Genomic DNA, 24,447 nt, shown 5'->3' with positions numbered 1-24,447 from the left:
TAAAACATATTGAACGCTGTAACATTAACAAAGACACTAAGAAGACTGTTTTGTAGCTAGCGCGGCTAACCTAGCTTCCGCCATCTTTGTTGACCTCAACAGCCCGCCCATAGCTTAACAACAGCCATGTTAAATATTGTTATATATTTGTTATACACGCTTTAAACTCTGCTTACCTTGCAAACGTGTTGATAACGGGAAAACACAAAAGAAGACATACGGAATGCTGCTGTGCTCCATCTTCAACACAGCAGGGCACACTCTTCTTCTATTACGTTGGTTAGCCATGTTTGCTCTGTGATAAACAGTAGCCCGCCACCTGTTGGCCAGGGATAAATCTACAGGTGAATGCAGTCCCTCTAAAATGTATGTGTGTGTTTTTCTTCAGGCTGTAACCATCATGGGGACTTCATTTAACGACTACAAACGGATCAATATACAGGTATGTGACACATAAGACATTTTAAGTCCCATGCAAACTATGGTTACTGCTATAAAATGTTCAATTCTCCATAAACAGAACTGTACATGGCTGCCAGTAGCAGCCTTTTTATCCACCTGTAACCCTTTTCACTTCCCCTTGTTCACCATCCACTGTTGTTTGTGGACCAGACAGCAGGCCCAGCCCTGACATCCAGGTAGCATGCATGTTAGGCCAGGACTTATTGATCAGCCCATAAATTACCAATGCATCACCTCTCCTCGCCGCTTGTGAGCCCTCAGAGACCTTAAAGAGACGAGAGGGGTAGTCGAGAAAAAGAGAGAGAGTCTGCAGCAAATTGTTAATTAAATACAAATCAATCGTCTGCCATTTATCAAGCCGGGCGTCCAGCTCACCTTTGAGAAGGGGAGGGGCGGGGGGGTTTTGAAAGGTGGACAGACATGGGGAGGGAGAAAGCCGGGTAAAAATCAATAAGGCAGACTAAGGGGAGGGATAAGTGTTTAATCCAGCGATCAAACTATATCACAGCCATTATAGAGAGACAACCGGACATTATGTAGCGATCAGGATCATGTTACACAATGTGGAGTTTTTAAAATGATGCTTTTACAAAAATAACTACAATTGGATTTAGTGGAGTGCAGATTATCATGTAAAGACATTTCTCTTCTGGGGAGGGGAAACATTGGCATTGGCAAAAACAATTCAAAATACCTCTGACAAAAGTGAAATATAATAATAATAATAATACATTTTATTTGTATAGCGCTTTTCAAAATACTCAAAGACACTTTACAGAAGAATGAAGTTGAATAAAGCAAGTAAACAGAATAGAAGACACACCAAAATACAACATTCATTGGTTAACACACAGTTAAAGCATGAGTAAAAGCGGGGCGGGGCACAGCAGTCAGATATAAAAAGTTAGACATTAAAAACAGATTTAAAGATATGTCTTATTTATGTCTTATATGGTTTATTTACTCACATTATATCTACTATATCGGGTAATATGAGTGTAAAGGTAACTATAGGGATGTGTAGAAGACTCTAATCATGTTAAAAACAATATTTTAAAGGTTGTAAACAGGTTTTCTGTGCACTAACTACAAAAATTAATGATGGGCGATTGCGCCTTTTTTTGCCCCAAGTCTGTGGAACGGGCTCCCCGATCATCTGAGGGCGCCACAGACATTGGACTGTTTTAAAAAAGGATTAAAAACATATCTTTTTAGAAAAGCTTTTACATAGCTTACCTATTTTAATGCTTATTCAATGTATTTGGTTCACTGTGTTGTGATAGTCTGGCTTTGGTGATTTCCACCTCCACTGCTCTTGCTCTGACACTTGCTGTTAACGTTTATTCTTTTATTGTAACTGTTGCACTTTGAGATCATTTATTTGATGTAAAGTGCGTAATAAATGACATTTATTATTAAATTTATCATTAAATATTTGATTTATAAACAAGGAATTGGTGGCAAGGCGGTCGAGTGGTTAACGCGTAGACCTCACAGCTAGGAGACCAGGGTTCAATCCCACCCTCGGCCATCTCTGTGTGGAGTTTGCGTGTTCTCCCCGTGCATGCGTGGGTTTTCTCCGTGTACTCCGGTTTCCTCCCACATTCCAAAAACATGCTAGGTTAATTGGCGACTCCAAATTGTCCATAGGTATGAATGTGAGTGTGAATGGTTGTTTGTCTATATGTGCCCTGTGATTGGCTGACCACCAGTTTAGGGTGTACCTCGCCTCTCGCCCGAAGACAGCTGGGATAGGCTCCAGCACCCCCACAAAATGAATGAATTAATTAAATATTTGATTTATAAACAAGGAATTGAACTTAATGAACCACTATGAACAAGGGCTGATTGTATACCATTTGTATTTCTGGTTCTAACAGCAGAAAAGACGTATGCATCACCGTCCGTGGAGTTTGATCCCAATCGGTTGTGGAGTTTTTTGCATAATCCTGCCAAACAACAGAAACATGCCTGCAATGTGATTACACAGCATATTCCTTTTGTTCTTGTTCTCGACTTAGATTCTTGAGTGACACACACTGTTTTCGTCTTAGCTGAGAACCCTGGGAGCTTAACAGCCATCCAACATCTGTCTGCAGCCCAGAGAAAGGCAAAGGCCCAGATGTCAGGGAGATTGGTCTTATGGGTAGTAGGCTTCTTGGCCCCCGTCACCGGGCAGCCCAGCTAGTGAACTCGGATTAAGAGTTACGGCATATCCAGGAGCCCCCCCACACAGGTTTTAGAAGAGAACTGGTTTGCTATAAAAAGCTATCGACAATCGCTTAAATCCAATGACTCTCTCATCAGGCGTTGATGTTGACGGATGGCGGCGGTGTCGCGGACATAAAAGACAAATTAACAAGGTGTTGCAGGTATGGAGACGTCAAGGGGAAAAAATAATGAGCCTGATTGATGAAGTCTGCGCAGATAAATATTTATCACTTGTATTTATCGTCTTCCAAATATTGCTTTTGGCTCGTTGCCCTGTGCCTGCAGATCCCCAAGCATACTAACCACTTTTAATGGCGAAATGCGTTTTACTGACTGGAGTCCGCAGGGTGGGCGGCATGCAGCTGGATTGTGCTCTATTAGTGTTGCTTCTGTTTTCACCACCCTAATCCCCTCCGCTGGAGCTTTGGTTTCGCTCCTAATCTGAGGCACAATCCCTCCTGCAGCTGGCTGGCTTCCTTTAAGCACAGCCAAAGAAGTGAGCTCATCCCCATCTCATCCCTTTCCCGTTATCCCGACGTTATCTGTCAAGTCCCCGCGACATACCCCCTTTCTCCCGACATTACTCCCTCATTTCTCATCCCCAACATTTTTTTTCTCTCCGCCATTTCCCGGAACGGGAGCTTTTGACCTCGTCAGCCTTCCAGTGTTGCATCCCTTGTTGTTTCCAAAACCTAAGAAAATGTAACTATTGTATTGCTCGGGCAAACAAAGTAGAAGACAAAGTAGAAGACAAATAGTACATATAATATACTGTAATTATTTAATATAATTAAAAGATAAAAGCGGCACGGTGGTCTAGTGGTTAGCGCGTAGACCTCACAGCTAGGAGACCAGGGTTCAATTCCACCTTCGGCCATCTCTGTGTGGAGTTTCCATGTGTGGGTTTTCTCCGGGTACTCCGGTTTCCTCCCACATTCCAAAAACATGCTAGGTTAATTGGCCACTCCAAATTGTCCATAGGTATGAATGTGAGTGTGAATGGTTGTTTGTCTATATGTGCCCTGTGATTGGCTGGCCACCAGTCTCTCACCCGAAGACAGCTGGGATAGGCTCCAGCAACCCCCGCGAAACTCGTGAGGAAAAAGCGGTAGAAAATGAATGAATAAAAGATAAAAACTATGAAAATAATGTTACTGAGAACAAGCCCTGAGATAAATGACTCGTGACTTGCAAGAATTTAGTAGGAATTGGTAGGAAAATTGAGGGTAATTAGTAGCAAACTAAACTTATATCCACCAAGTTTGAAGACATGTCATCATTTTTTGTTTGACTTTGTTCGACTCACCTTTGACCCTGATTTTTGTGCTTTAAAGGGGACCTACTGTGCTCATTTTTCAGCCCTTTGTATTGAGTTGTGGACTCCTGTAGAGGCGCTACACACAATAACCAGCACAGAAAGCCTTCTGGTTTTTCCAGAATCTGCACCTAATCAGCTGTCCACCCAGGCACGCCTCCAGGCACGCCCACACCACTGTGGTTGGTCACACTGCAGAGAGCATAGAAACTCAGGATCGACCGATACATCGGCCGGCCGATATTTGCGATTTTTCCTTGTATCGGTATCGGCCGATAAACGCGCGTGGGTTTTTTTCCACCGTATGATTTACAGTCAGGCATCCGCCGGGGCAGCTTTGTGTCCCCACTGTTGAATCACATCAAGGGCGCTTTTTCACAAATAATAGAGTTAGCTTGCTTTTAACACTTTACTAAGCCCATCACATTTCACCGAGAGAAATGTTTTATATATCGTACTAAATTGTGTCAGTGTGATGTGTTTGTGTGTGTGTGTGTGGGGGGGGGGGGGGGGGTCACGCTGCGGAGGAGCAGTCATCACATCGATGCTAGATAAATTTAAATATTTTGCACATGGTTGAATATTTACTCCTTTTAAAGTTGATAATGCCATTTGAATGTGTGTTTAAGAAAGCTGAATCCTACTGTGTTCAGTGTTTACATTCATTTCATTCATTCATTTTCTACCGCTTTTTCCTCACAGTCGCGGGGGGGTGCTGGAGCCTATCCCCGCTGTCTTCGAGCGAGAGGCCGGGTACACCCTGGACTGGTCGCCAGCCAATCACAGGGCACATATAGACAAACAACCATTCACACTCACATTCATACCTATGGACAATTTGGAGTGGCCAATTAACCTAGCATGTTTTTGGAATGTGGGAGGAAACCGGAGTACTCGGAGAAAACCCACGCATGCACGGGGAGAACATGCAAACTCCACACAGAGAGGGCCGAGGGTGGAATTGAACCCTGGTCTCCTAGCTGTGAGGTTTGCGCGCTAACCACTAGACCACGTGCCGCCCCAGTGTTTACATTTCAATAAATATTTGTTTAAACTTGAGACCTATAATATTTATTATCATGGTCATTTTTTCATGTAAATTGAGGGATCAAAAGCAGTATCGGCCACAAATATCGGCCCAAGCAAAATCGACCATCAGCGAAGGGTAATCGGTATCGGCCCCCCCCAAAAAATATCGGTCGATCCCTAATAGAAACACTTCTGGTTTTTGCCGCTAGCTGTTTATGGGTTAATAAAAAGTATAAGAGCTGATAATAAACGGCTATTTCGTCCACTTCCGGTTTGTGCCACCAAATTTATGCAAGCGCAGTTAGGACACTGATGACCTGTTACTTACTGCTGGCCCTTTTGACTCTTCCACGCCATCGTTGGAAAGGCGTAGGGCAGGGCTTCAGCAAATTTGTGGGCTGGTCCAGTGTGAAATGGCGTTGACAGATGAAAATGCATTTCCTTTGCTGGTATAGGGAATCAGGAACTCCAACCACTTGTTAGGTTTATCTTTAGAAATTAGACATACCTGAGGTTAAAAGTCATGTTTTTCGTCACCCTAATCTTCTTACTTTGAGGGATTACATTGCAGCAGCACAGCATGAACTCCCATCGATTTTCAAAATGAAGCAGTAGCTTAGGTCAAAGGTCAGATTGCTACAGTGGAGCTGAACAATTGCTTTCAAGTATTTGTGCAGCGAAATTGTGTGACTCCAAACTTCAGCACTCCATTAGAAAAGCAGTCCCCCCCCCTCCACCTTGGGGAACTTTTATTTATCCACCCCCACCCCCTCCAACCTGCTACAGTAATAGCCAACAATCAATAGTCCTGCCGTGATAGGTAGTTTTCTCTAAATGGTGTGGCACAAAAAACAGCAAGGCAAACACTTGGATAAAGGATGAAGTGGGGGTGGGTGGGGGAATGGGCAACAAGGTTTCTACGGCAACAAGGGGCACAAGAGGCGGGGTTACGATGTGAGAAGGAAGGCCGGGAAGTGATCAACATTTTTGCTTGCTTGGAAATGGATGCACAGCAGAAAAAGCAAAGCCAGAGGAAGAGAGATGATGTGGGGAGGTGGGGTGCCCGGGGAATCATGGAGGGGGGGGGTTGGCGGTTGTAGTCGAGATGAGAGTTGCGGCACCATTTTTCACAGCAGACAAAAACATTTGCCGGGGATATCAATTTGGGGCCCGCGGCGGCAGTCTTCCCCTGCTGGCTCGTCATCCATCATCTTTTCCTGCTAAGTATACCGCTTGGGCACCGTACGCCACCCCTGCCCCCCCAGAAGTGCATGCAATGGGAGTGGGTGACACGTAGGCGCGATATACGCGTGGGAGGTAAATGCAAAAAGCAGGGCCCGAAAACGCCACCGGTGGCGTGGGTTGCCAGGGTGGCCGCCCACCACCATCCACCCCCTCCCCACTTCAAGTCTTCTCCCATTAGCGCCACCAGGGGAGACCCCGCCCTCCGCCTGCCCTCTTATTGGCACCTTTGCTTGCACCCCATCACTCATCTCCCAGCCATCATCCATCACCCATCGCGATCAATAGGAGGCCACGCATTCATCAGCCCCCGGTTGCTGATGGGGAAAGGAGAGGAGAGGAGGGAGGGAGGGTGCAGGAAAGGAGTCGGAAAAACTGAAAGGTGAGTAAAAAAAGGAGGAGGATGCAAAGTAGGAGGCAGGATAGGGTGCCTATAGAAGACAGGAATTACTTGGGTAAATTAAAATGTAAAAATCAGATGAAGAAGTGATGAAGGGCATTAAGATGGTCTAATTTGGAGGAGTCACATGTGGCGTTGACAGCAATGGCGCCATCAAGGTGACAAGTAGCCGTGCAGTGTGCATCCTAGGAGGGAAGAGGGAACTATAACTGAGTGCGGCTTTAATCAGACACACACACACACACAAGCACAGACCGTAATGGTGCAATGTCACTGTCAGTCATTCTGTGCTTGTCAGTTTCCGGCAAGGCTGCGCACTTTGTGTTGACAGCCCATAAGTTGTGGTGACGCACACACACACAAACACACACACCCAAGCAGATTCAGACGCTTCCCAACAGAAGCTGGACCTGGAATAGATGGCGTTTTAAGATGATGGATGTCTTCTCTCTGCCCAGAAAGATTAGGCACCGCGGGGGGCGATAAGTTAGCCGGCGATGCGTTCGAGGTACATAGTAATTGTGATTGCTTGACAGGCAGGACATGAAGACATGAGTGTGCCGGGTTTTGGGTTACAAATGTGCACAAAAAAAAAGGCCAAGATTGCATTCCTCCGCCACGTGTGTGCACATTTATCACACTGGGATTTGGAAAATAGAGTCAAACATCAGTTTTCCAACACTCCTGTTTCGTTCTGTGTGAACTCTTTGAGTTAGCATGGAGGCCACGCAGTCAGGAGATGGGAAGACCTGGGTTGGAATCTCTGCTTGGGCATCTCTGTGTGGAGTTTGCATGTTTTCCCCTTTCTCCGGGTACTGCGCTTTCCTCCCACATTCCAAAAACATGTTAGCTTCATTGGCCACTCCAAATTATCCATAGGTATGAATGTGTTTGTTTATATCTGCCCTGTGATTGGCTGGCGACCAGTCTAGGGTGTACCCCGCCTTACGCCCGAAGACAGCTGGGATAGGCTCCAGCACCCCCCGCGACCCTCGTGAGGAAAAGCGGTAGAAAATGAATGAATGAATGAATGTTGCAGCAACATTTTGTGGCATGGCTCCTCCCATTCTGTGTGGAAGTGGTACACTTTTTGCTTCTTCTGCCCCACTCGGTTGGAAACCCTTATGCAGACATATGCAGACATATGCAGACCTCACAGCTAGGAGACCCGAGTTCAATCCCACCCTTGGCCATCTCTGTGTGGAGTTTGCATGTTCTCCCCGTGCATGCGTGGGTTTTCTCCGGGTACTCCGGTTTCCTCCCACATTCCAAAAACATGCTAGGTTAATTGGTGACTCCAAATTGTCCATAGGTATGAATGTGAGTTTGAATGGTTGTTTCTGTCCTGTGATTGGCTGGCAATGAGTCCAGGGTGTACCCCGCCTCTCGCCTGAAGACAGCTGGGATAGGCTCCAGCATGCCCTGTGACCCTCATACGAATCTTGTCGGGTGAAGCTGGACTTCCAAACAAAGAAGAGAAGGTAGCTAGTAGCTAAAGGTCATTCAGGTCATTTCTTCTTTTATGCGTCAGGTGTCTGTCTCAGGTTTCGGACCCCCTCCGCAGGCCCCCCATCTGCTGGATGCTCCCACTGGATTATTCATGAGTGGCTAAATGCTCTCTGTAGAAGGTTGACTGTGTTTACATGTGCACACACAAGAGCTTATTCAGCTTTTTTATGGATTTTTATGCCACTTATTGATCGATTTTTATGCCACTTATCGGCTGGTGACCAGTCCCGGGTGTACCCCGCCTCTCGCCCGAAGACAGCTGGGATAGGCTCCAGCACCCCCGCGACCCTTGTGAGGATAAGCGGTAGAAAATGAATGAATGAATGAATAAATTAGAGACGGCACAAATGCTGTCTGCCATGTTTGTTTATGTACATCTCTCCTGAGTAGTTCACCGTCAGCCCGTGCATTGTGTGTAGTTCACATGCACACAGGTCAACACAGTTTGGGTGTCCCCAGGTAAAAAGAGACCCGACTCACCCAAGGCATCGGTGTTTAATATTAGAGGAGGTGACAGCTGACATGTGATCTTCCTCTCCCACTACCAATAAGGATTAGATCTTTTTAAATCCCATTTAGCCAATAGCCATCTATCTGTTTGTTTGTTTGTGGTCAAATTAATCTGAAAAGTTCTGAATGGATTTGGATGAAATGTTTGGGAATTAGCGCAAATGGGATATGATCATATTCCAGGTTTACAGCAGCAAAAGTACAAGAGCAAAATCAAGGTAGTTACACGGGATAGCCTCTGTACCTGCCGACCACGCCACAAGTTTATTGCACGGTTATTGTACAGAATTTCATTCATTCATTTTCTACCACTTTTCCTGGGGTGCTGGAGCCTATCCCAGCCGTCCACCCTGGACTGGTGGCCAGCCAATCCCAGGGCACATATAGACAACCAACCATTCACACTCACATTCATACCTATGGACAATTTGGAGTGGCCAATTAACCTAGCATGTTTTTGGAATGTGGGAGGAAACCGGAGTACCCGGAGAAAACCCACGCATGCACGGGGAGAACATGCACACAGAGATGGCCGAGGGTGGAATTGAACCCTGGTCTCCTAGCTGTAAGGTCTACGCGCTAACCACTCCCCTACCGTGCAGCCGTGGTACAGAGGTTCTAGACTCTGACAGCTGCAGGAAGCCAAGACCTACGATGCCCCTCCTCCACACACTGTGGATGCATCACACTGTGACTAATGGAGCTCCTTGGTGCAGTGATGGGTTGCCCACCTCCTCCGCTTGTTCCACAGGACCCCCCCCCCCCCCCAACCCCCACGACATAGCTGGCCTCTTTATCGGTTTAGCAAGCCTCTTCCTGTCAGCTACTGTGATGCTGCTCCCCCCAGCTCACCACATCAGAGAAGCACCCCCTGCACCCCAAAAGTTCTTATGAACACCCAGATGTCACGAGCTCACTGTCCCTTCCATGTCTGTTTTTCTGAAGACCATGCAGTCCAGGATGCTTCCCGACATTCGCCGAAGTCAGCTGGGATAGGCTCCAGCATACCGCCACAACCCAAGTGAGGACAAGCGGCATAGGAGATGGATTTTTCTTATATTTTGATGACATTCTTAATTTGGTACAGTGAATAAGAACGCAAACCCCAACGACCAGTTAGGCCTTTTTAGGGGGGCTTCAGCCTAAATAATTCGATATTTTTTTGATATGATTTTATTATATTTTTTATATTTTTAGATTTTTTTTTTTACAAAAAATCTATAAAAAATATAAAAAGTCATATAAAAATGACAAATTGTATATAATAAAATCTGTAATAAATAAAAATAAATAAAATATTTAATATATAAATATTTATATTATATAATATATAATATTATATTATAATATATAATATTATATAATTATTAATAATAATATATTATTATTATATATTATATAATAATAATAATAATAATAATATATTATTATTATTAATATATTATAAAATATATAAAATAAAATATAACAAAAATGACAAATTTTATATAATAAAATCTATAATAAATAAAAAATATAATAGAATATAACAAAAATGACAAATTGTATATAATAAAATAAAATGTATAAAATGACAAATTGTATAAAATAGGGCAAAAGCAGTCTAATAAGCAATCCAATAAGCAGGCTATACTAGCCTACTAGTAGTAGTAATTATCAGAAGAAGAAGAATGATGATAGTAATAATAATAGGCTAATTAATAATATAATAATGATTATTATATCATTAATCACTGTCCACTGGATAGAATGGTTGCAGAGCTTGAGCAGCGGTTATGCAGTGTAGATTGTGTGTACTTGTGTACATTTAATGGTGGCCCAAAAGAATTGAGTATCTCTACTAAATCTGTCCAAAAGTGGGAAAGTTATATTCCGGTTCTTGTTCCTTATTTGGTTTTGGGATTTTTTTTTGAATGTCTATTACATTCATTCATAACCTGTGCATCTTCAGGGGGCTAACCCCCCGATAGTGACGCCCCTGCCAACGACTCTAATAATAACCTTTTCAACAAAGCAGTGGTACGCTACCTTTTGATGGGTCTTTTGATTGATGGACAGAGAATCAGGAATTGGAATCTTTCAAATAAATGTAATCTTTTTCTTGAAAACCAAATTCAGGATGTCTTCCATTGGTTCCTGTGTGGCCTTCTCCGCTGTGTGAGCTATAATGTCCGACTATTTGAAGTACACAGATGACGTTAACACGTGCTACTTTACTGCAAGGGGTCCTTCAACCTTCCTCCGCCTCTAATCCTGTCATCACCGCCTTCTCCGCCATGATGTCATGAGGTCAGCCCGCTCACCCGACCCTCGTTAGCGTCTCCACCCCTGACATCATTGCCTGCGGGAGCGGCGTGTGGAGGTATTTTTTTCTTGGTGTGGATCTCACTGTTTTGCATCACGCTTTTTATCTCAGGTTTGCTGTCTTGCACTTCAGGTGGCATTTACTGTAGTGTCTTTACTATTATTGATGCGCATTGCCGTGTAAAAAAAAAAAAAACATATGACACAAACACACTCCAGCCCTCCTACTTTTACTACTGTGAGGTAATTTGCTGCATAAATCTCGCCGCATTAAAAATGTTCCTTCAGCTCGGTCTCGAGGGCTGCAGGGGCCCGAGCGTAAATCAGCATAAGTGATGGAATAGATTTTATTTTCTATTCATGTTAAAGGTAGCAGCGGAATGCACAAGGCCAAATGAGCGTCCAGGCGTCCCGGCTCCAAAAGGGCAACACGACTAGGGGGTCATGGAATCCACAAGGTGATTGACCTATCAATTGACCCCTACTGACCTCCACAGGCCAATCTGGTTAATGGCGGCCGGCGGCGCGAGCGTTCCTTCACAACGTCCACGTGCACACCCGAGGTTTCTAACCTCGCTCTTAACGACCTGTGTTGGCCTCTCGTTAGCGGTGACCTCTCTCCCGTCGCATGCTTGTTCGAATAAACACTCCAACAGAGAAAGGAAAATAATTATAGTTGAACCGCAGATAGACTAGCATCTTAGCACTGGTTAGCTTAACAAGACTTTTGTTCAATGAACCTGATTTTATTTTTCGAAGTGGTTGCACAAAAAGATTTGATCTGAAACTCGATATGTCAATTATGTTGACTGAACTAATCATTTGTAAGTATAGTCAAATGATGATGTAGCTGCTCAACTATTTTGAGTAGGTTTTACTAAATATTTCTATTACTTCAATAATTTTTTTGGGTGCATTCACTATGAATAAATGCAATATTTTCATAGAGTAAAATCTTTTTTTCCAATTTGGCCCTAATAATCCGTCATTCATTCCACAAAAACAGTGGAAAATGTAAAACAACAACAACAAAAAAAACAACCAAGTGAATTAGACTTTGACTCCAAACTGGTCTCTCTCGGAGCTGCTTCATAATGCAACAAACCTTTTTTTGATTAAAGCTTCACTAATTAAAAGTCTCCCTCATCTTATTAGCCTGAATAATTGATTTAATTTGTCTTGGCCAACTACTGGCTGTGGTGACCTCTACTTAGTTAATGAATTAATTGATTCAGGTCAAGTCTACACGGTAGTGGAGGAGGATGAAAGAGCATGTTTGGATTCTCACCACCTCACCTGTGGCCATGACTTCCTCTTTGAGCCATATTTGGTGACCTAATAGAAGGAAATAGAAATATAATGTCTGATCAAACACACCAAAGCCTTGTCATTCATGTAGAAAATAATATGATGGCATTAATATTTATAGTTGTTTCATTGTGTAGTATATATATTAGCATTTCCAGAGTAACCCTAACCCTGATAAAAAGATGGACAGTGGAGTTATGTTAATTAATGTTTCATTTTTGGCCAAAAATGAAAGCATCCATTAAAAATGTTCATTATCATTGTATATTTTCTAAATGTATATGTATAAACATTTTTGTCACTAAAAGTGAAAGTAAATATTTACTTTTATTATTATTTATTTATTTATTTATTTTATAAGAGGTAGAAAATGAATGAATGATAATGATTAGATTAACTATTAGATGAACAAACAGCGCCCTCTTGTGGGAAAACCTGTCTCGATCTATTCTGTAATGTACATTTATATACGTACAATATTTGTTGACCCAGTTGATACTGCTAAGATACATCTATAAACACACACACAAAAAAAGTCTGTGTGTGTGTGTACATGACGTACAAGTGACAAATTATTTCAGATACATTCACAGATACATTTAGGAAGTAACCCAAACTATTTTTGACGGGAAATGGTGCCCTCTTGTGGACAGATATAATTATCCCCTACATTTATTATTCATTATCTAGTGTGCCACGGCAGCCTTCTCCATTTGGCTGCCGTTCAAACGATTCTTCAGTGAATCCCATTACTGACTCCAGTCATTATTCCAAAGTACACGTAGTATATTCCGTGTCAGAGACAGCTTTATGTGTGTTTGGTTAAATATCACAGTAAAGTTTGTTTTTCGAATTTTGCATAACGCCTCTTACGCCTGAAATCCTCTGCAAAATGACCCCTTTTGTATGTATAATAAGCACTTATTTGTGGGACATATGCATATGCTGGAGACTACCCCAGCTGTACGCAGGCAGGGTACACCCTTGACTGGTCGGAGTATTAATCTAATGTTGTAAAATTTGTCTCATAATAAAATAAAAATATTACAGTTTTTGTACACTATTTATCTAATCAAATTACTCCCTTCCTGGTATTTTTTTTAATCAAATGACCACTTTATTCTTGAGACATTGCTATATGATATCACCATATGACATTTAATTTAATATCATCTCCCAAAATATGTTGTAAAATGTTTATTCTAGTGACTTTTCAAAAATAACTAAAAATAACTACAAAATAACTAAAACGAACCAACATGTGAGAGTTAATGTTTTTTTGCTGCGGCATATCAGTACTGTACTGTACACTGTAGTGTGTGTACTGGTCCTTTAAATCTGCAGTGCCGTCAACCTTGGGTGACGCCAACGTTTTACGACACACGGGGTGTACTTCCGGCAGCCTCTCCACCGTAGATGGGGGGAAGAGATGAACATCTGGTTGAAAAGACGGCAAATATCGTGTGTTTATATCGAAATCAACTGTTAAAAATGTAACATAGAGTGTTACTCTTCTGTGTGTGTCAGAGAAGAATAATTTCAAAGGCGGGAAACGGCGTGTAAGTTGCATGTAAGCGCGCTCACTTGTTGATAATGCTTTGTTTGATGTATGCTAGCTATTTTTGTTGTAGACAATGCTTTGTTTGATGTATGCTAGCTATTTTCGTTGTTGTAGGTGAATACCATGCATTAGCCTGCAACTTGCGACTAGAGAAACTGATAATATTTGTTCATTTATCTGTACTGTACAGACTGAAGTTAAAAATGAAACCAGGAAAATGCAACAAAATGGAGAGCATAGCAGAATATTCAAGAGTCAAATTGCATGTTGAGTACTTTACATTTGTACATGTTGGTAGGTCTGCATTGAAATGAAAGCCTCTATTTGAGAAGTACTGGGCTATATCAATATCAGTGTTATGTTTTTCCGCAATTGGGTTTGAATCACCCTTATAGATTATGGTACTGTTTAGTTTATTGAAGTTGCATTGAAGTACACTTGCACTGTTCAACATGTCCGAAAGGAAACGGGAATTTAACCCTAGTTAAGTCTAGGTAATGGTAAAGTACTGCATTGTTTGCCGTATGTTCTTCTTCCGTTTAGCAATGCATGATCTGCACTTTGGACTACATCCATAACGGTCTCATGTGGTCTCATCTCCGCAGTGCTCCAGTGGTGTTGAAAACAAAAGCTAGCTTGCTGGCTAGCCTTCTACCAACCACTCCCCCTCGCAGGAAACAGCCAGCCACCACACAATGCAAGCAGCGTCACCGCCCCAAGGCAAGTCCTTGTCTAACCGGGGGCTCCAGTAGCCCACCCATGCCTGTGATCCCCATCCCTCGGCGGGTGCGCAGCTTCCATGGCCCCCACACCACCTGCATGCACTCGGCCTGCGGCTCCACGCACGCCACCAAGCTGGTGCGCACCAAGTACAACAACTTTGACCTCTACCTGCGCTCGCGCTGCATTTACAGCTTCCTGCGTTTCCTGCTCTACTTCGGCTGCAGTCTGCTGACCTCCCTGCTGTGGGTGGCGCTGTCCGCGCTGTTCTTCGTGCAGTACGTGAGCGTGCGCGTCCTCCTGCGCTTGCAGTACAAGCTGTCTGTCATACTCATCTTGCTTGGACACAGGCGCTTGGACTTCGGGGTCGTGAACGACCTGATCATCTACAGCATGCAGATCACAATGTTCATGGTGGGGGGGCTCGGCTGGTGCTTCATGGTGTTTGTGGACATGTAGCTTTTTGGATATTGTACCTTACATAACGTTGAAAATGTTCTGTTTTTGCAAAAGTGATGCATGAGGAAATGAATGTGATCTCAGAGGACTAAAATGTTCATTTCGTGCCATTTGTAGTTCAGGTAATTCAGGTGCAGCTTGGAGTTCTTCGGTTTGCCAATCCAAATTACGAATCCTTCCTTATGTTTAATCCAGGCTTTTCTGAATCCAGACCTCAAATATACACCGGACTGCAAAGGCACATTAAACATAAACAGGCACTCTAATTCAGTTTTTTCAAAACTTCTTTACAGCAGAGCACTCCTGTTGCAGGATCTTTGACCAGTGATTTTACATCACGTCCTTAAACGCAGCAGAGAACCGCTCTCATGTAGAAGATCTTTGCCTTTCCTTGATGTAGCAACCAGAACAGTGCAATGGAATAGTCCTGATGTTCAGCATCCTGTATGTTGGTAGCAATATCTGATGTGTTTGAATGCATTTGGGGGTTGGGGGGACCATAGTTCATTTCAGGTGGAAATGTTTGGGAAAGCCTGGTTTAGCTGTTGTGCAACACTGAACGAGAGGCGTTATTGATTCTGTCTACACTAAAACATGATTCTTTATTGGAATAAAATGTCTCATTGTCTGTATTTTCTTGTCACAGCTCCCTCCCAAAATACCTGCTAGTAGTTATGCGTTCAGCTACATGCTAATTACATGAGCAGTTGCTTGGTCAAGCTAAGTCGTTTGAGTCATTATTCGGTTTGTTTGGTAATATTGTCAAACACAACACAACTGAACACAAAATAGACTTTTAAATGAAACTTTATTAAGGAAATAAAAACAGTACGTGGTCCTGTGTGAAAAAGTGATAGCCCCCGTTAGCAGCAACAACTGCAATCAAGCGTTAAGCTAACTTGCAGTGGACCTGCTGGTGTTTTAGATCATTGCCCTGCTGCTCAACCAAAGTTTCATTCATTCATTTATCATGGCAAGTCTTCCAGGTCCTGCAGCAGCAAAACAGCCCCAGACCACCACACTACCACCACCATATTTTACTATTGGTCTGATGTTTTTTTCTGAAATGTGGTGTTACTTTTATGGTAGTAATTGGACACACGCCTTCCAAAATGTACAAATTGAGTCTCTTCAGACCACATAGTATTTTCCCAAAGGTCTTGGGGATCATCAAGACGTTTTTCACGCTGTGGTTTTGGTCTCAGAAAGTTTTTCCCAATGTCTTTCTCATGGTGGAGTCATGAATACGGACGTTAACTGAAGCAAGTGAGGCCTGCGGTACTTTGGATGTTGTTGCGGGGTCTTTTGTGACCTATTGGGGGTCATTTCAGTTGGATGGCCACTCCTGAGAAGCTTCGCTGGAGTCCCAAGGCTTTACAAAAGGCTTTATAACCTTCCAGACTGATAGCGCTCGATCAATTTCAGTTATGTTTTTCCATCCACATGCCTGATGTTGCTGGCCACATGTCACCTAAAGCGGCCATGACGGCGGCTGTGTCATGAGAGACGAGCTCGGGAGGGTCAAGTGTCACGTTGGTAGCTCTTCACGTGTCTGTGACGCACTTTCTCACAGTCTCTCACACACTAACCACAGCATGACCTTCTGGTTCCTGTCAAGCATAACAATGGCGATGGCTGTGTCCCAATCACCTTATATAGTCTCCAAGATTTAACGCCCCATTATTATGAAATGAACCCTTTGACGCAATAATGGCGGATGCTTTTAGCGCCAGCCAAAGGGGTCCGCATCTTGACACACAAGCTGGCGGCCTCAGTCGATCCCTGGATTATACTGTTGTTTGCAGTAATGAGCTTTTGGTATCGTAATGTGGATCAACATGTTCTATGCAGCGTGTACTCACTGGGCAGTGCACTGCACATGACCCCCACAGCAGCGTTCATGGTTATGCCATTTTCATTTCTTCTTTTGGACCCCTTTAAAAGAGAAGTTCATTTCTCAGGATGACTTTTGTGTTTTTTGTGGTTGTGTCATAGTGGTTTCCCATTTTCCCCACTCATACCGGAATCCTGCATCAAGACCATAGAATGTGGTGTTTTGTTTCTAAATTGTAGCTAAGTTTAAAATAACTTCAATGTAAATAAGGGACCAACAGGGGACTTCAACTTCCCTGCATAATTACAAATATTTAAAAAAAATGTGTTTTATCATTTTTTAGCATTTTATAAAAATTATACAATACATAAACTTGATACAATATTTTCTCATAATGGAATTGTGATTGTTTTGTTTACATCAGTGTACTGTACTATACTGTACTCCATTCATTGCATTGCACGGCTGCAGTAAGGGCCAGCCGCCAGCAGTTAGCGCTGACACTAGCTCCCAAACAGGAAAAAAAACACGCATGCGCAGAAGGTAGTCGCGTTTGCCGCTGTCATCTGAGGACATGTGAGGTAACCACACATGTTCACTTTCCTGTCGCACACAAGGAATCAAGTGTGCCCGCTTTAAACGTGTCATTTATTTGCCTTTCACGAAAGCACAACAACACATTTGACCAACGAGCCATTTCGGTGCTGGTGGCAAATGTGAGGGAGGAGGGGAGGGGAGCTTCATTGGCTTCTTTATAATAGCTCCCGAGTGCACCGAGTTCATGTGTCCGTAAAAGGCGGCACGACATGACTACATTAGCCTAGCTTCCGTAAAGAAGCTACCCGCCACTAACAACAACAAAAAAAAGATGTCTGCCTCTTTAAAAGTGCTGTTAGCCAAACGGGACGCGAAGTCGAGCTGCTCTGTTCAAGTGTCCATGTGAGCGGCTCCCACTTCCCTCCACACAGGCAGCGGGCACTCAGAGGACGAGCGTGGCCGAGGGAGAGGGGCGACGGGCGGCCACGGTAGAGCCACGAGACTCGCTTAGAAGAAGAAGGAAAACAAGGGGGTCGTTTTTTTTCCTAATCGGCAAACTTTATTTGTCGCCTGAAGAGGACAGCTCGTCACCGTGCATGGAATAACCTCCTATTCGGGTAAATATATATCTCATTGAATTATATATTATATATACAGTATGCTTGGTGGCTGTGACGCATAGCCATGCATTACCTCCCCCAAGCAAACGTGCTGACATGACACTGCAGTGCTTCAAATTGCGGGGTAATGTATCCCAGTTGTAGCTGTCGAGCCCTAAATGGTTGTCATACTTTTTACTGTACTGTACCGGAGAAAGTGGCACAATAAAAAAAAAAGGAAAAAAAAGTTGCGTCACGGTGAAGTCAAAACAAAAAATCTCCACCCACAATGAAGCTATTGTGGAGTGTTGCACAAGCGTGGGAGTCCTGCAATGGACTGGACAGCATTTTTCTCTTTTTCCTTGCACTGAAAAGCAGCTGCACCATCCCCAACTGTAGTATTAGCAATTAGTAGTAGTATTATCAATTTACAACACACCCACGACGTACTGTATATTACGGTAATTGCTACTCTGTGAAAGTGAAGTAAAAAGGAAATGACACTTGGAAACATGCAGCTGAGCTGTGGCAAAGTTCACCTTCCTTGAACCCTTGAGGTCATAAAAGGCAGGTGAAGCATATACTCAGGTGTGTGTGTGGCCCGTGTTCTCTGTTTCCTGTTACTTCCTTTCCCCTGCTTTTCCAAACAAGCTTAGTTAGATTTCAGTTGCAGCTTCAGTTGGCTGAAATGTCACAGACATGTCTCAATCAGAGAGCATAGTAATAGAGGCTGTGATAGCTTCAAAGTCCTGAGAACAAATGGTTCCACCTGGCGCCAGGTACTTAGGTTTGGTGCAAATGGAAATCTGCAATGATGCTTTGGAAACACGATGGGCGACTTGTCCTGTCTCGTTAAGATTATTGCATAATTGGCTGAGAAATGAAGTAAAATGTAGAGTGGAACCTCTTCATACGGAATACAGTATATCAGGATTTGTAGCAGGTTTTCTCGTAGGAAGTCAAATTAACCCTTAACGCTGCAGATTTTGGGGGGCAAAATTGCTTTTAAAAAGTCCTACCAAAATTTTTTAAATTTTTTATTATTTTTTAAATTTTATTTGGGCAAATATATGAAACATTACAGTGCATTTCTTACATCAATCAAAATATAACTTTCCATTATTTACATTTGTATGCAACTATCTGATCACAAGCCCAAAAGGAGTAGGCTGAAGCAAAAGCTTATTAATGCCTACCCCTTTTTGCAAGATATAATCATGTTCATGCTACAGTCTTGTTTTCCCCTGTTATTATCATTTTAATATTATTATTGTTATTATCATTATCATTATTATTATAATCGTTATCATTCATTCATTCATTTTCTACCGCTTTTCCTCACGAGGGTCGCGGGGGGTGCTGGAGCCTATCCCAGCTGTCTTCCGGCGAGAGGCGGGGTACACCCTGGACTGGTGGCCAGCCAATCACAGGGCACATATAGACAAACAACCATTCACACTCACATTCATACCTATGGACAATTTGGAGTGGCCAATTAACCTAGCATGTTTTTGGAATGTGGGAGGAAACCGGAGTACCCGGAGAAAACCCACGCATGCACGGGGAGAACATGCAAACTCCACACAGAGATGGCCGTGGGTGGAATTGAACCCTGGTCTTCTAGCTGTGAGGTCTGCGCGCTAACCACACGACATTATCATTGTAATATTATTATTGTTATTATCATTATTATCATTATTGTTATAATCGTTATCATTATTACCATTATTATTGTTATGATTATCACCATTATTATAATCATTATTAATATTACCATTTTCATCATTATAGTTGTAATTTTTTTTATTATTTAATTTTACAGACTTCATTGCTACTTGCAAATTAAATATGAAGCTGTCCTCCTATTGGCGTACATAGATGTATGGTTTTGGGCTCCCTTTAGCTGCATTTAATCCCCCCCGAGACAGAATTAGTCTATTCGCTATTGACATTGAGGAAGATGAGGTTGAATACACTGAAAATGTTTATTTAGGTTTGAAAATGTGCATTTAAAATAACTGGTTCTATGGGACCGTCTGGAAAACGCAATGAGGCCGTATCACGAGTCTTCATTTCAAATGTGACGGCGATGCCACAAAAATCTACAACCGGATCAGGTGTTCCAAACGTTGCAATTTGGAGAAACTTGATCAAAGTGTTGACAAACTCCCATGCAAGCAAAGCTCCGTGGCGTTCTTGAGGCTTTATCTTGTCTTTGAAGACTGCTTTGTCCTTGTAGTTTTGAAAATGGTGGCAGATAAAAAGTTGAAAGGCACAACTTTGATGTGCTTTTTGACGCAGGAGTACGCTGCCTTCATCACAGAAGTCCACCAACCAACCAAACAACATCGGTGTTTCCTCATCTCATATGCTATCCGTTGTCACCTTAACAGGACTGTTCAGGTTCATTTGGAATACCGTGAGGCGTCAAAGGTGAGTTTTCATGTTTCCAACCAAGCTAACATTAGCAGTGGATGATCTATCCAATGATGTATAACATGCCCTTGTATGGAATTAGGCTGCATTGTCAAACGCTTTCCTCATGTAAATGGTAGCGCTGAGGGGTTAATCCGCTCCAGAGTCCAAAGTGTAGCCATCATAAAACCATTATTAACCATAAAGACTTTTCCTAACCGTCTTAAAAGACGTGATTCAATGCGTATGACTAGGACGAAGACATGCTAACTGTCATTGGGGTTATAATTACTAGTTGTGTCACGAGCCCAGACACGATACTGGGTTCACAGGAACGTGCCATAACACACACACTAATCTGGGCGATAGACCCACGAGGTGAATGTTCGAACCCAGACACAGCATGTTCGTCCAGAAAGGTCATAGCCCAGAGAGACTCAAATTGAATGACAATATTTTAATGATTGTATTATTTAAATCAACATAGCGTTTATCTTTCAATGATGTAGTTAACAAATAATGACTGTGTTCAGAATCTTTATTCATTCATTTTCTACCGCTTTTTTCTTTCGAGGGTTGCAGGGGGTGCTGGAGCCTATCCCAGCTGTCTTTGGGCGAGAGGCAGGGTACACCCTGGACTGGTGGCCAGCCAATCACAGGGCACATATAGACAAACAACCATTCACACTCACATTCATACCTATGGACAATTTGGAGTGGCCAATTAACCTAGCATGTTTTTGGAAACCGGAGTACCCGGAGAAAACCCACGCATGCACGAGGGTGGAATTGAACCCTGGTCTCGTAACTGTGAGGTCTGCGCGCTAAACACTAGACCGCCGTGCAGCCGTGTTGAGAATCTGATATATCAGTTTTTAGTTTCTTGGCATTCAAACCAAGCAAAACCAGATGCAAGTCGGTACTTCAACTTGAATTCAAGTATTCATTTAATATCAACTACTTGTGAGGAAGTAATAACATTTTAATATACTTTTCTTTCGTAGGACAATTCAGTAAAACGTATACCAAAATCATCCGATACCGATACGTGTAACGTATTTTCGTTTATCGTTTTTCATGATTGGGAAAAAATCAGATGCTGATATCAACCGATATCGCATCTTTATGCTGATATTGGGCAGATAATTATCAGTATGGATAATTATCAGACATCCTAAGTTGAGATACTTCATTGACCATCTCAAGGTTTGATGAATCGTTTTTAGCCACCATGACATTGTCGATAAATATCAAGTAAATGGGTCCGAGGTTCTGACTTAATCACACTACGAAATAACTAATAAAAGTATGTATGATTCGTGCAAGATATGTCTTTCTCATGTGTGTTCTAAAACTGTAAAAAGTAGTGCCTGTACTGTAAGTATTATATATTATCAATGTTACTACATGGTCATAGCATGTATATAAAACCGGAAAACCTTTTGGAGGTATTTTCGTAGCATTTGCTATCACATAATGTGCAGTAATGAGCTGTCCCTTTTTATCTGTTTGGATATCTTTAGAACGCACATCAGAGACGAGACGTGTGTTCATGTGTCACACAAGGATAGTGGAAGATGGGCCAAATTCCTCCAAAATGCAGTTTCCTTTAAAAAGGTTTTCAAAATGTTGACAACTTAAATTCTAGTTAGCCTCGCGCCCGAGCCACTACTATGCGTGTGTACCCACATAATAAATTCATGTGATTCTGCTTTCTGGTTTCCTGGTTTAAAACCTCCCGAGCGGGGTCCATCATCACCCTGGAGCTCTTCCAGAGGGTCGTGACGGCTCCCAGCAGCTGTATGTGCGTGTGTGTGTCGGCTGTGTCCTGGGATGCCCTTCCTCCATAGGCCTCACACTATACAGCATTCCACAAGGGGGCCTTGGTGTGGAGGGACGGGGTGGGGGGTGAGGGGGGTGGCTTGTGTGCTAAGAGCGTGTCAAGGAGAGGGAACGGCAGCACTTTTCAATCCCATCTGAGGCCTGAACACGAAAACGACGGTGACAAGCTGTCCAAAGAAAGAAACAGTACTGTACAAAAAATTATCTTGTTGGTCTGCTGGACAACACAAAGTAGCATCCTGCTAGCATCCTGTTAGTAAGGAATACTAATGGTTCCTTTGCAGATCATACAGAAGAAAAGTCACCTCCCTCTGTGTCTCTTCACGCATAGTCAAAAATGTTCCATAGAGCATAAACACACCACGTGTGCCCACATGCTCTGTTTATGTGTATGTTTATGTGTGCGGCATGTTTATATGTGCAGCGTTTCCCCTCCCTTCCGTTCCCTGTGACTCAGCGTCGATGGCATGCGATACATGGCACCGCGTTCTCATACAATGGTCTTATATTTCCATCGCCGCTTGTGGGTCCGTGCCTCTTTTGAGGCGTGTGTGTGTTGTCAGGGCTTGTTGATGGCTGCAGGTCATCTGTGAAGTTACCATCTTCCTACTTTCCGTTGCTGTTTTCATTACCTGTCAGCATGATGATACAGTATGGCGTTCAGCCCGTTGTGTAGGTGTCTTTGAAAGCTGTTTCCATTGCATATTATTATTATTCCTGAGAAATATCTCAAGAAACCATTGTATTGACTTGTTATGAAGCAGTTGAGGAAACACGGTGTGCACTACTCGGCTGCAACCAGCAGAGGCGCTGTTGACTTTAGCAAGCTTGTGTCGGAACAACAACGTCGCTAACTGGCGAACCGTGGCAAATGGACTCTAACTTATCCTTTGAACACATTGCAGGAATAGTCTCATCCTCCAGTGCAGAATGGAATTCTGAATTCTGTAGTTTTGTAAGGTTTGAGCATTTAAATAGAAACAGTAATGCAGGGGTTTGGAACATGTTCACTTCCAGGTGTTGGTATGTAAAGACAATGCAAAACAATGTTGTGTAAACCCGCACTAATTTAACTTGCCAGTCTGGAGCAGGTTAAAAATCCTAAAGTTTGTTTGGTGGGCTAAACAAAAAGCTAAGTTGCACCAAGCGACCCATTTCCCATGATTAGCATCATCATGGCCGCACGGTGGGCGAGTGGTTAGTATGTAGACACCACTCAGGACGTGGGGAAGACCCGAGTTCGACAATTCCAAGTTGTCCATATGTATATTTTCTGTGCATTCTAAAGATATAAAAACCGCTAAAAAAGCATCTAAAAAATTAATTTCAATGCATCTCTTTTATGTATTAAAATGTCTTAAAAATACATATAATGTGTTCAATATGGGAAGAGTGGTTACACAGCTAGGAAACCCACGTTCGATTCCACCCTCGGCCACCTCTGTGTGTTCTCCTCGTGAATGCGTGCCTTTTCTCCGGGTACTCCGGTTTCCCCCCCTCCATTCCAAAAACATGCTAGCTTCATTGGCCACTCCAAATTGTCCATAGGTATGAATGTGAGTGTGAATGGTTGTTTGTCTATATGTGCCCTGGGATTGGCTGGCCACCAGTCCAGGGTGGACCCCGCCTCTCACTCTTAGTTGGCTGGGAGAGGCTCCAGCATACCTTCACCCTAGTCAGGATAAGCGGCATAGAAAGCGGTCTCACACAGCCATGTGTTCACAGCATAAAGGAGTTGGCCTCCAAGGAGACCCCAGGCAGGTCCTCCCTCCTTTGAATCTCCACACAAGGTGGCACAATTCAGGGTCGCCACCCCTTTTTTCTTTAAGCTATATCGAGGAATACGCCATTTTGTAAACCCTTCTTGCAATTCTAAGCAGACACCGACATAATAACGTTGGTATCGATTGCAGTTCCTGAAAGCAGTGGTACTAATTTTGCAGCAATTTTTGTTTTGTTTAGGAAGAGTGTGGAAAACGAAAAAAAAGGATCAGCAAACGTTGCCGCTTTCGCCTGCTTTTTTTCACTGGGCTCATGTCAGGAAGCCTTCCAAGACCGGAGACAATGAAACAGTAAACATGGCAGGACAATCACACATTGGATCTCACAGAAAAGATTGAAAATACAGTTTCATGTTGGACGTTCATGTGGCAAACCTGAAAACTCATGACAAATGTTCTGCATACACTT

The 24,447-nt window shown here is 43.0% G+C and overlaps 2 protein-coding genes across 7 annotated transcripts in view; both read left to right on the top strand.

Moving 5' to 3' along the window:
- The first annotated feature begins 395 nt into the window (after positions 1-395).
- On the top strand, positions 396-15,675 carry LOC131115100 (transmembrane protein 250). 3 transcript variants are annotated; one of them, XM_058064374.1, is made up of 3 exons: positions 396-442; positions 10,902-11,040; positions 14,457-15,675. In XM_058064374.1, the coding sequence occupies exon 3, from the start codon at positions 14,611-14,613 to the stop codon at positions 15,028-15,030; it is 420 nt and encodes a 139-aa protein (XP_057920357.1). In that variant the 5' UTR covers positions 396-442; positions 10,902-11,040; positions 14,457-14,610; the 3' UTR covers positions 15,031-15,675. The 3 variants fall into 3 exon arrangements, with proteins under 3 accessions (XP_057920357.1, XP_057920356.1, XP_057920355.1); XM_058064373.1 differs by lacking the exons at positions 396-442; positions 10,902-11,040 and adding an exon at positions 13,666-13,849; XM_058064372.1 differs by lacking the exons at positions 396-442; positions 10,902-11,040 and adding an exon at positions 13,666-13,860.
- Positions 15,676-17,439: 1,764 nt separating this feature from the next.
- The window catches only part of LOC131110096 (nucleus accumbens-associated protein 2), a 35,782-nt gene continuing 28,774 nt past the window's right edge, over positions 17,440-24,447 (top strand). For 2 of the 4 annotated variants that reach the window (XM_058062812.1, XM_058062794.1), the window contains exons 1-2: positions 17,440-18,018; positions 20,302-20,433. The gene's annotated coding sequence lies outside the window, so the exon portion shown is untranslated. The remainder of the gene's footprint in view (positions 18,019-20,301; positions 20,434-24,447) is intronic. The other 2 variants (XM_058062823.1, XM_058062832.1) reach the window with 2 other exon arrangements.

This window comes from Doryrhamphus excisus, chromosome 2 (assembly GCF_030265055.1).
Source record: "Doryrhamphus excisus isolate RoL2022-K1 chromosome 2, RoL_Dexc_1.0, whole genome shotgun sequence".
In the NCBI taxonomy this organism is placed as follows: domain Eukaryota; kingdom Metazoa; phylum Chordata; class Actinopteri; order Syngnathiformes; family Syngnathidae; genus Doryrhamphus; species Doryrhamphus excisus.
The sequence above is the reverse complement of the archived record's forward strand: the minus strand, read 5'-3'. Positions and strand labels throughout refer to the sequence as shown.

What these genes read in the sequence shown, in the direction of transcription:
- LOC131115100 (XM_058064374.1), top strand. Translation starts at nt 14,611, where the DNA reads ATGCCTGTGATCCCCATCCCTCGGCGGGTGCGCAGCTTCCATGGCCCC.